Source organism: Nanorana parkeri, unplaced genomic scaffold (assembly GCF_000935625.1).
Source record: "Nanorana parkeri isolate BGI_ZX_2015 unplaced genomic scaffold, ASM93562v1 scaffold560, whole genome shotgun sequence".
Taxonomy (NCBI): Eukaryota; Metazoa; Chordata; class Amphibia; order Anura; family Dicroglossidae; genus Nanorana; species Nanorana parkeri.
Genome location: NW_017306828.1, coordinates 353,483 through 366,315, shown reverse-complemented (window position 1 = coordinate 366,315; position 12,833 = coordinate 353,483). Strand labels below are relative to the sequence as shown.

The window sequence follows — 12,833 nt, the reverse complement described above, 5'->3', positions numbered from 1 at the left end:
GGGGGGGGGAGGGGAAAATGAAGCAAAATATTTCAGTTAAAGCAAATGAAATGAGATTAATCAATAACACAATCAGTAAATGTTAAAAACAATTTCATAAAAACAATAAAACTCTTGGTATGGAGGATGTTTGCAGGGGATTATGGGAGAGCAGTACAGCAAGTCTGGCAGGTCAAAAATGTACTAGTGGCACAAGACGTGGTGATCTTGTGCCGTGATATTGCGGAGACAGAAAAAGCCATGACACCCGTTGCAGGAATCAGAAGGGTCACCCCCTTGCATGCTGCTCTTCTAAAACCCCCAAGATAACACTTTGTCAACACAAGAGGATGGCGCAATCAGGGCTGCCAACTGTCAGTAAATGGAGCCGCATTCCCTCATCTGTGAGAACTAAGTATGAAGTCAAAGCTTACTGCTTACATTGAGTGTATAGCCAAAATGCTTTTTCCCTAGTTCAAAATAGGGAGGAGTTAGAGCCCTGTCAAGATTTTATTGCTGTCTGTGTCCCCCCCCGGGTAGATTAAAACTGTATTTTAATCTCCCTGCCTTGATTTCTCTCACCGCCCTCATCAAAATGCTAATAAAATGTAAATGAAACCTTTCTGTTTTCATTACATACCCTATTGTAGACTCTGTGCTTCAATATGCAACGCAAGCGGATTTTGGCTGGGGGGAGAGGCCAGCAGGTTGCATAGCTTCCGGAAAACACCACAACACCCTGCCTCTCAAAAGCCCTCAACCCCGCTTCAAGCAGTGGGCTGGCTCTTGGGAGTTATACAAATATCAAAATGCTTTGATTGGCAAGGAATAGGTGTTCCTAGGCAGTCTGTATTTTACATGCGGACCACCCTAGGTAACACCCATGTGTCATCCTGAGGTTCCCTGATTGAAGGAACTGAAATCCAGTGATTTACTCTCACTTCCTGTTGCATCACCTGTACACAAAAAAAAAAAGAGGAATCTCCCCAAATGGTACACAGACAGCAAAAAATAAACATGGACCTTCACCACTTTACCCAAAACTAAGAAGAAAAAGATTTGGCTATACATACATTTTATTTAAAATTATTTAAATTTAATTAAAAACTTTGATATACAAAATGTAAAAACCAAACCAACAGCTGCCAACCCTGAGAACACGCAACACACAATGCCTGAGAAATGGGCCGAGATGTTTTTACACAGCTTACCGGACAGCAAAATATTCCGGACGGTTATCACTCTCAAACATACGGCCACACACTATAGACATCAACCTTCACAAAGCTTTATTGTTCCAGGACGAGACCACAAAAGAGTCTGCTCAGAGTTGACTCATTACTGGAGAACTGTAACTTGTAGCAATCAAGTAAAGGAAGGCCTTATATCCAGATAACCGTAAATGTTACAACTTTGATGTCATTGTTACAAAGAAAACATTCCCTGCACATATGTCAGGCTTGCAATATACAAAATGAAGACAAAAAGCTAAGACGATGAAATTAAAATAAACCAACAAGTGTTTTTGATATATTATCGCAGCAATGAATGGAGCTTAAAGTGTCACTCCACTTTAGATGGGGAAAAAAAAACCTGTCATTCCCTACTCAGCTATATACAAGGAAATGTCAGATATTTCAGAATTCCACCTTCCAATTCTGCCTTCTGTACTGGCACACGAGTTACCCTTGCTTCTGTCATGAGGGAAGGGGGAAGCCTTCCTGCTACAGTCACATGACCAGTGTCAGTGTTGTAACAGCCAATGACATTTCCAGGAAGACAGGTACACCAACAGATAAGAAACAGTGTGTGAATTGTGTATCCGTTTTAGAAAACTGTAGATTGCTAATTATGTATTTTTTTCATTAACATCCATGTACAAAAAAAGCTTCAGTAGTAATTTTATATGTTAAATCAATTTTTTCCCCACAAAAGTGGAGTTGCCCTTTAAAAGGCTGCTGACAAACCCCGGGGTCATCATTAGTAACGGGGAAGACATTGATACGTACAATCACATACAATTTTTTTTTTTTTAAATCAGCAACAGGACCTGTGTAATACTCCCGTCTGCTGAACTCCATAGAGAATATTGTTTAATATTCACATTAGAATTGCAGTCAAAGTATACAGAACATCCGCGTACAAGAACGTATAATAGGTAATGCCCAGCTGCTAAATCTTTCTTTTTCTGTTTGGTCAGGCTGAGCTTCCATCAGTGTCTCACTTACTATACAGAAGCTTTATTCTGAAATGTGAGACCACCATTCTGTGAACTTAAAGAAGGAAGTAAGGGAAGGAAGTAAGGCAAGGAAGAGAGAAAGGAAGGCAAGGAAGAGAGAAAGGAAGGCAAGGAAGAGAGAAAGGAAGGCAAGGAAGAGAGAAAGGAAGGCAAGGAAGAGAGAAAGGAAGGCAAGAAAGAGAGAAAGGAAGGAAAGGAAGAGAGAAAGGAAGGAAGGAAAAAAAAAGGAAAGAATATAAGGAAATATGGAAGGGAAGGAAGGAAAGAAAGGAAGAGAGAAAGAAAGGAAAGAAGGAAAAAAGGAATGAAGCAAAAAAGGGAAGAAAGAAGGAAGAAAGGAAGGAAGAAAAAAAGAAGAGTAATAGAGCAAAAGGAAGTGAGAGAGACTGACAAAGGGAAAGTTGTATCTTTGACTAGAATTCTTCTTATATTTTGGGTTAGTGCACACACCGGCATTGTCTGGGAATTTTTCTATCATTGGGGTTTAACACCGCGGATGTCAACTGGTTAAAGACAAATCAAGTGTATGTCATGCATAAACAGGCATTCTGTACAATGCATTCATATCCAGAGAACACTAGAAAGGAACTAGAGATGTCCCCATATTCAACTTGGGTATAGAATGCTTGACTGGACTGCATACAAGTGACAGGTGCACTTATGGCAGCTTGTGCAAACATGTTCCGTTACAGAAGATAACGTGTATGAACGCAGACCCTCTCTTAGTGCTGCCATAGCATAAGCCATCTACGCTTTCGCAACACTGACGCTTACCTCTCGCTTTGATTTCTGTGAGGACTTCTCTAAGACATCATCACTCGACAGGTCTGAGTCTTCGGAGAAGCTAAGGTGCCGCCGAAGAGGCAATTCTGAAAGTAAAGGATACAGGACAAAACCATCAATTTGAGGGGTGAATAAGGGTTAAGTGGCATGTTTGCCCAATGCGAATGTGTAGCCTCGCCCACTAAGGTCACTGACTTGTTGGGTAAAGCTACAATTTGGGTTACTATATAGTAACCCATACCATAGAGATAATTATTCTCTAAGAGAAGTGCGGCTGAACGTACACCAGTGACACAATACTGACCCAAGTGGAATGTTATTTATTTCTGTGGTCATTGGGACAGTGGGTGGAATTGATCAAAACTGGAGCAGACAAAATCTGGTACAGTTGCCCATGTCAACCAATCAGCTTCTCTCTTTCATGTTGAAATCTTAACTGAACAAACTGAAGAGAGAAGCTGATTTTGTCTGCTCCAGTTTTGATAAATTCCCTTCATTGTCCTAATACACTATGTGGCCAAAAGTATAGTGAATTGCCCTACAAATGATTACGTTCAGGGTTTCCAGTGACGGGTATTGTTATTGCTACAAAATACACAGACATTTAGACAATTGTGCTCTTCCAACCTTGTGACAACAGTTTGGGGAAGGCCCTTTTCTTTTTCAGGATGACGGTTCCCGTGCGCACACAGCCAGCTCCATAAAGACATGGCTTGACCAGTTTGATGTGGAGGATCTTAAGAGGCCTACTCCAGCCTTGAGCTCAAGCTTACTAATCACCTTAGGGATAAAATTGAACATTGATGGCAAAGTTCATGGTTTGATGTCCAATGTTTTGGAATGGGATGTCTAACATGTATTCCAGAACCCTGCTGCACTCCTTACCGGGTATCCCCGTCAGCGTGGGTGCTTGAAGTGACCGCGGATGGCGCCACCAATACTGAAACTTGTTAAAGATGTCACCAGCACACCGTACTGAAGAACAGGTCTGTTTATTGATGCGTCATGTCAAAACAAATAACGTTTTAGGGCCACACAGGGCCCCCTTCATTTCAAGCATGATGAAGGGGACCCTGTGTGGCCCCGAAACGTACCGTAGTTATTTGTTGTGACATGAAGCATCACCAAAAAGATGTGTTCTTCACTTCAATATGGTGTGCTGGTGACATCTTTAACAAGTTATGGGATGTCTAACAAGCTCATAGATGGTTGTGTGATGGTCAGGTCTGCACAAACATGTTGCCATACAGTGTACGTACAGAAGCTTGAATGTTTATAGAAGCAAGAGGATTAAGAAAAGAAACCAGGGCTGAAATTGGGATCAGATGCTATAAAACAGGAAACTATAGCAGTGATGGGATTTTCTGGCTTTGTGCACAGGGGCATGGTCATGCTGGAACAGAAAAAGGCCTTCACCAAACTGTTACAAGGTTGGACAATTATTCACAATGCCTTTGTATGCTGTAGCATTACCAGTACCTTTCACTGGAAACACCTGAACACCATCATTTGGGGCACAAGCGTTCGGTCATATAGTGTATGCAGTTGGTAAAAGGACCCACAAAACACCTGGGAATTTAAGAACTATAGTAAAACGGTAGGAAAACTCATTCAAGTTTTCAAATGGAAAGAACTCTCCTTTAAATGAGTCTGAAAATAATAAAACCCAAACAATTAACAGCAGCAGTGAATCTAAGTTGTCCACTTTGTTGTCCAAAACGATTTTTTAAACAGCAAAAATTGTAGCCCTGCTATCTGTACCTGCTCCACGAAGCACACTGGGCACTTTGACCTTCCCTGAGTCCACGGTGGTGCTGCTGGATGGTGTGCTTGGTGTAGACTTATCATCAGCAGTTTTCTTCTTCTTCTCTTTCTTGTACCCGGAGAACACTGATTTCCACAGTGATTTGGGTTTGGTAACTTCGTCTGGTTTATCAGACAAACGATTTGCCTCCCCCTTTGGTTTTTTCTCCTTCTTTCTTGGGGAAAACAGTGAAGGCCTCTTTTTGGGTTTGCCACCAGAGCCCTCTGAAGATGTGATGGAGCCAACAGGTGGAGACAAAAAAACTTCCGCAGAGTTTTCTAGTCTCAGGGTGGATGCCTCAGGATGAGTCCCTGCTCGGCTGGACTCTGTTGGAAGATCTGTGGCGAGTTTGGTGGAAGATGAGCCAAGGGCTCTGGATGTCCTTGTAGATGGAACAGTTTCCATATGCTTCATTTTCATTAGTTGTTGTGCCATAGCGTCCCTTAAAGCCTGATTTTTTACAGACTTTTCTCGTGCTCTCATCCGCTCCTCAGCCAGTTCTTTAACTTCTGGAGTCACTTGCGGAAGGCCTTTCTTTCTATGGTGCCCTCTTTCTAAGGAAGTTGGCAATTCTCCATTCTCCTTTGTAAGTGCCAGGTTTGGGGGCTTTCTCTGGCTGGTTGGTGGAGTATAGAACCTTTCTTGGAGGCTAGAGTTCTCAGTCCTTTCATCATATGTGTCTTCTACATCATCTGCAAAAGGAATTTCATCCACACTCTCTACAAAGGACTTTCGAGCTTCTTCCAACCTTTGAGTGGGCTTGGAGACCTCGGGACGTTTAACTTGTGCTTCAAGGGGTGTTTGGGCAGCTTCTGGTCCATTCTGCCAGGAAGCCAGACTACGGCGAAGTGTAGCAGGCTCTTCTCCTTGGGGTGGAGGAGGAGGAGGGCTGGAAGGTGGAGTAAGCATAGCAGAATCTGATGTATTAAAGCTCTCACTGGCCACTGTCCGGGTATTAGAATGGCTACCATTCAAACCTAGACCAGAGCTGGTTGAAAGGTCCTTTTTCTCCCCTTCCGAGCTCTTAAGCTCCTTCTCAGATGGTGATATGGGAGTAAGCGGTGAGAGAAGCTCAAAGTCCAATCTGTTTGGATTCATCTTCTTGTGTACCTTTTGAGGTTTTGGGGATGGAGATTTCAGCTCTTTGGGGGTGGACTTAGATAGTTGTGTCCGTGCAGCAGAGGTGTCAATGGCTGGAAAGCTCATTTCAGGGGTTTGACTCCGGTCAACAGGTGCTAACCCAAGGCTACGACGAATCTCAGCGCTCTTCATCCAGAACTCTTCTATTAAATCAATGCGTTTCATTGCCTCCTCTGCATTGGGGCTGGTCAGTTCATCCCCAGAATAAGGCAGTTTGGCCAGAGGAGTGGAAGTAATAACTGGGGAGGGCTGCAGGCATACGGGGGACGTGGTTGAGGTGGGAACGGCTGGCTCTGTGGAAGGAAGAGGCTGGGAGCAGATGGGCAAGGTTGGGGTCCTTAAGGGACGCCCAAGGGATTGCAGTGAAGGAGATTTCATGGGAGAAGTAGGGATAACGGGTTCTTGCATTGCAACTGGTTGGGAACACACAGGTGAGAGAGAGGTCTGAGGTTTCTGTTCTGAAGGATACATCACTTTTTTTCCCGTCTGTGGCAAGAATGGTTCAGGGAAGAAACGGACTTCTGGAGAGGTCAGGTCCTGCAGAGGAGACCTCAATGAGGCCTAAGGGCACAATAAAATGTTAGTTAGAAAATGTCATCCCTTTATCAATTAACATCCAAATTGTGTTACGGAAGAAAACAAAACTTAAATTGTGAGGAAAGCATTAACAAAAAAACAAAAAAAAGACAAAGATGTGTGCACAAAACATTTCTTTAATGAATGACCAAACATTTCCAAATAAAGTCCTCTCACTCACCTTCCCAGCATCTTCTTTAGGGCTCCTGATTGGAGACAATACTGCTGCCTGTGGGGTCACTGCAACTGGACTGGGAGGTCTTTCAGCTTCTGTAACAAAAAATGCACATTTATTAAAACAATTCTCCCGTCTGAAGTATGTCACGCTGGCCTCTTTTCCTTTACTTAGTGTCCAGTCCTCTTGTAGAAAGCACTGCACCGAATGGTTATCAATCTACAGTGCTGTGTCCCTCAATGAAAGATGGAGAAAGTATTAACCACCTTTTATGAAAAGGCCTTCTAATTTTCAAGTGAATGGTAGATTTCTTTTTTTTTTTTTTTATAAACACCACACTCAAGAATAAGATTAAGAGAAGCTCTACCCTGCTGAGCCAGTGCCACCACTTCCAACTCCAGATCCTCATCCAACTTAAGTTTCAATCTCTCCGCTTGCTGCAGACGTTCCTCTGCTTCTGCATCTGATGGGATGTCATCATCTGATCCATGAAACAAGAAATTTGGTTAGGCATTCTTAGAACTCCTTTTTATGAGGTACCTGTACTAAAAAACGTTTGTGGAATGTTTGAAGACCAATGAGTGGGTCAGTGTCTGCACTGCCAGGCTAAACCCCTATAACAGCCAGGAGTGCATTTTGTATGGCCGAAACATGGCCTACCACTCAAGTGTTTTATTTTCTCCAGGCATTGCTGTAAGGAACCCAGTCCACGCCATGCTGTTGGTCAGCAATCCTATGATTAGGGATTCCCTTTTGTTTACCAAGGACAGGTTTTCCCTCTGTCGACACCTTGGTATCTCTCAAATACAAAAAAATGTCTTGTGTATAAAAGTGTCATAAAAGCAAGGAAGTTACAATGGAAAGATTCAGTGGAGCCACCCACCCTACATGTGAGGAACTCTCACTGGTGTTACTTGTTGCCTGGATGGATACAGTGAAGTGGAATTGGACTTTTTAAAAAAACAAATTTGGCAAGCAAAATCAGCCAGAGAGACCTGACACCACATGCATATGTACAAATTCTACAATAAAAGCTCAATACGCAGAGAACAAGTGTGTTCTTTAATTCTACTAATTGTTTCTTTCTGCATCATCTTCTGCCCAATCACCAAGCATAGAGGCCAACGTACCGTCACCAAGATCACCAAGATCAGCAGAAGTGTCCCCGTCACCTCCCGCTTCAGCCTCGGCAAGACCTGACCCAAGAACATCGGCCTCCGCGTCATCTTCGCATGGTGCTGAGGGAGGGAGACGGGGGGAGAGAGAACCCAGGAAGAGAGAGCAGAGAAAATGTGAAATGACAAAGACATAGAGGATGGGAAAACACTGTGGGTGTCACAGTACAGAACTCACACCCAGCCGGATGCAGCCCGCCATATTCAGTGTTAGTTATCTACCAGACATAGATTGTGCTAGAAAGCATTGGTCAGCATGTGAGCAACCACCTCTCTGCCATCAGGGGGCGCTAACATTACTCTTCCTGCATTTAAGGAGAACTCTGCTAAACATGCTTGCATCTAAAATCGACTGTATAATCGTATTTTAGAAAATTGGCCACACAGATCAAGGCAACCTACAACCAACCATTTACACTGCATCCCAATTTGAGAGAAACTTATTGATAAGGTTGCCTTGAACATGAAAACGTTTGTTAAAATTTCCTGAACATTACTGTGTTGGCCACCTCCTCCTGACAATGCCTTCATTTGCTTTTCTCTCCAGAAGGAAGGAGACATCTTTGTTCAGCCATAATTCCATGTCACCATCTATTTCATGAACTGAGATGCTGGCTGAGATGATGCAATCATTTAAATCCTGGTGCCTGTGCAGTTCCTGAGACAGATCAGTCCCTGCTGCAGCCTCTCACCTTGTGACTCACAACAAACTTGCGCCATGTAACAGGCTGGGATCCACAGAACACATTACTAGCCTGTTACAACAATCGTACTCAATGTTGCACTAACTCCTGCATCACGGTGTTGCTCTGTTATGGTGCTGTAATTAAAGTGCTGTCTTGGACTAAGTGTGCAGCGCCCCCTACTGGCAGAGAAGAGGTACAACTATTCATAATCTTTATTGGTTAATCCCTTCAGGAAGGAAGGCCACAAGTTTAACATAACATAAAAGCAACAGAGTATGAAGTTAGTTGAAAGCTTTTGCAGATATTTTAGCTTTTACCATCCGCGGCTGTATAAGGAACAGTGACTAGTATTAAGACGTTCCACTTTTCATACAGTACTGTACATGAACAGCAACATCCCAAATCTTCCAAAGAAAGCAAGCAGCATCAAACCTTATACACTGCATCGGTTTGAGAGAGACTTCTTCTACAAGGAAGTACTGGGTTACTAAGTCAACTCTACCCAGAGTGGGAGAATGGTATATTTGTTTTTACTACCAAGAGCTTGGTGCTGTAAGGCCTCGTTCACACCGGTGGCCGAAGGGCAGATAAAACAAGTGGTTGATCTGGGTTTTCACTGCCCCCACCCCCCCTACAATTTATTATAGTGGATGCTCATGCTTGGACACATGCCGCGGTAGCTGTGATGGTTTGCGCTGCGGCAATTATAAACAGCATGCCATGTTTGGCAGGCGGTGTCACTTGCAAACTAGACCATTGCAATCAATGGTTTTGTAGTAGAAAATCAAATCTGAACGAGGCCTAATCCTCATTTTAGGCTTTCAGAAAAAGCACACGGAGCAAAACTGTTGACCTCTAACCTATCCCTGATAATCTGACCGTAACACTTAACTCTCCCATACCTGAACCCTATCAGTTGACTATCACTCTACCTAAACCCCAACACTTAACTTTCCCCTAACTGAACCCTAAGACTTCACTCTCCCAATACCTGAAATTAACACTTAAGCTCCCCACTTTGACCCTATAACTCTTAACTTTCTCCCCTGTCTATATCTCAACACATAATTGTCCATCTACCTGATCCCTGACACTTAACTCTCCTACCTGAACCCTAACGCTCAACTCTCCCCCCCCCTTACTGATCCCTAAAACTTAACCCTTTCTGACACTAACACTTAACTCTCCCTCTAATTCAGGGGTGGGCAACGCTTGCCCTCCAGCTATTGGGGAACTCCCATGAGCCATTGCAAGACTGACAGAGACATGGTGTGATTTGCCCACCCTTGCTCTAACTCTCCTCCTCCTCCTACCCTAACCCCAACACCTAACTCTCCCCCTACCTGAACCCTAACACTTAAACCTCCCTCTATCTGAGGTGCAGCTGCTGTGTAAAAGTCATATCTCTTCTCTCAGAGCACAGGTGTATAGCCATAACTTTGCGGAAACATGCCCTCCTTTTGTATGAGCAGAAAAACAACAAGTGTGTAAGGACAGAGCGTGCGCCACACAAGCGGCAGCCAGCGCATAGCGTGCATGCACAGCGCAAAGTCGTCTAGGGCTGCAAGCACATAGCTCATTGGAGGGGTCGTGGTGACCCCATCTACCTCCGGACACAGACTCCAGCCACGTTCTAACAGGGTCATGACGGTGGGACAGAAGCTTGAGCGCTACGACAAGAGGAACAACGAAAGTCAATCAAAATGGGGAAAAAAAGGATGCAAATCGGATCAGAGCACAAAGATGACTTTCTCTGCCCTGGCGGTTGGCTGGAGGTGCCGTGCACTATTTATTTTGTGGCATAAACAATTACATTTGTGGTGGAAACTAAAAGGTGAGAACCTGTAAGAATGTTTTCAGTTATTAATAAGGCACAGCGGTGATATGTACCTCTTGTATAGACACTGTGAATCGGCCATTTTGTATGCACCCTAGGAAACTGCAGCATTACCGCCTATGGCGCTGATTATCAGGCAGCTGATGGGACTACTTTGCATAAGTTCAGTCAAGACCCATTCTGCAGATGTGACAGGTACACTTTAAACCGTTCAAATGACCAACTTTTAAAAACTTATTTAACTAACCGACCAGTGGTGATGGATAAAATATAAACCAGAATGTCCTGCTAACTTCTTCCTGCTGCTGAAAATAGAAGTGACAGATCTATAAACCGCACTAATGACCGATCAGGTTCCTTTACGTTTGTACAGGCTCCTGAAGTATCCCCTACATTACACACAAAGTTTAAACATGGCTTGTCGGGGCAGAGTGAATCAGCCTGTTGTTGTCCCTGTACAGCAGAATGGGATAGTATGAAGCAGCACAAAAAGCCAACTAGTTCATGTACCGCCAAGAAGCATGCTGATACGAGGAGTGAGCAGAATGACAGAGAGATGAGCTCCTCAGTCTGCTGCTTCTCTTCTCACTGTCCATTCACAGACTGGGGAAGGGACAAGACTTGTGTTACTGAACTGCAGTAGAGAAAAATCAAGCCTCCTTCCCTGACAGACAGGGCTGCGCTGTGTGGCAGTGCAGTGTAAAATATTTAGGACTGGATGGTCAGAAATGCAAAAACCTTTAGTAGGTAAAACAGTTCCCATATATGCGATTCATTTCTGCATTTAGCGGTTTGCCCGGAGTTCAGCTTTAAATTCCTTATTTGACACAGTGAAAACTTCAGAAGCGTGCTCAGACTTAAGGGAGCAAAACATGTCATGAATGTTTCTTACAAAGTGATTAGTGACCCTTGAAGGAGGTGGAGTTTTGCTTTAAATACAGTCATGTAGGCTAAAACTAGAACAGAAATTGAAAGTTCATCAGTACAGGTACTTTCACCTAGACCTTGACCGCCATTTTTTCTATTGTACGGTTGAAGCTGGGCAACTTTTGTTATTGTTTCATTGAAGACCAGAATGCCACTCCTTTAAAGGTTAACATTGTAACACTGTGAAAGTTCTAAAATAGAATGTTAATAAGTCCACCGATTCTGAATCCGGTTATCCAATGGGGAGGAAGGTGGGGGGTTACCTTTGGACTGAGAGGACATGCCTACTTCTTCCCCTTCCTGCTCTTTGTTAACCTTGTGGACGTGAGTCCAATGGACATCGGCCTTGATCTCCATAGGGTCCACTGGGGACAGGGTCTGCTGCAATTTGATGTTCCCGGCTGGAGGGAGGCAGAGGAAGGGAAAAAAAGAGACACGGTGGAGAACAGAGACAGGGCAGAAACAGGACAGTTATAGCTGTATAAAAGGCAGGAAGGATAAAACTACACCATGAGCTAAAATGACATCAAGGGGTGAGAGTGCAGCGTAAAGTTAATCAGGTTAGCAAATAAGCAGCCCTTCCGCACAAAACCACCCCGAAAATATCTCTGAAAGGCTGCTGAAGAACTACAAATTTCAGCACGCCAGGACACCGTTCAACCTGGCAAGAGATGATGGGACTTGCAGATTCAAAGTAGCTGAATTTAATTGAAAATTCTCTTTATTAAAGCAGCTAAATTTTCTCAGGTCACTTAAAGAGACCCTGTCACCAGACCATTTATTCAACAAAAAGCTTTCCATGAGATTATATGTGTATTTTGCCATATTTTATGCATGTTATTTACCTGTAAAAGCCTCAAGACTGCTGCTGGGTGCTGCCATCTTAGACATGTCAACAGCCCCAGCAGACTCAGAGTGGTCACTCAAGTGACACTTTAGCCCTCGTTCACACCTGAACGCGCTACAAAACGGCCCACAACTGAAAAGGTACAGGTACTACTTTGGGCCGTTTTGTTGCGCGTTTCCATTGGGCTACAGCCAAGTAGCCTTCGGAAACGCGCGGCGGTCTCACGACTTTTTACCGCAAATCGCGGTAAAAAAACACGCGACAGACGCGCATATGCAATACGCCTAGGTGTGAACGATACCTTATAGTATTTCCCTTTGCTCCTCCTCCTGCAGCTACGTGAAAGGTTATGTAGGGAGGTGAAGGAGCTGGCCCAGCACAGAGAACAACTAGATCCTTCCAGAAGTGGGAAGAGTTATGACATGCATAGAGGGGAGTGTGCTAAGGAACTGACTCCTGGCATAGTCAAATTTTTGTTGCACGTTCAGGAGCACATTACATATAAAATATGGAAAGGAAAAACAAAGCAAGTATTTAAATTACTTGATTTGCTGTATTTTTCAAAATGTTGCGACAGGGTCTCTTTAAGGGCCTGAGTCAACTTTGTTTTGCATCAGAACTGCTTTTCTTCCCATACAGGTCAACAGGAATGCAAAAGTAGAAGC

General features: G+C 43.7%; 1 protein-coding gene across 1 annotated transcript in view; it reads right to left on the bottom strand.

Moving 5' to 3' along the window:
* The window catches only part of MICAL3 (microtubule associated monooxygenase, calponin and LIM domain containing 3), an 88,569-nt gene that overhangs the window by 22,296 nt on the left and 53,440 nt on the right, over positions 1–12,833 (bottom strand). Inside the window, exons 27-33 of the mRNA XM_018562096.1 lie at positions 11,585–11,722; positions 10,156–10,227; positions 7,833–7,922; positions 7,034–7,177; positions 6,703–6,788; positions 4,763–6,506; positions 2,993–3,087 (exon numbers count right to left, since the gene is read on the bottom strand). Coding sequence (XP_018417598.1) covers positions 2,993–3,087; positions 4,763–6,506; positions 6,703–6,788; positions 7,034–7,177; positions 7,833–7,922; positions 10,156–10,227; positions 11,585–11,722 — 2,369 coding nt within the window. The remainder of the gene's footprint in view (positions 1–2,992; positions 3,088–4,762; positions 6,507–6,702; positions 6,789–7,033; positions 7,178–7,832; positions 7,923–10,155; positions 10,228–11,584; positions 11,723–12,833) is intronic.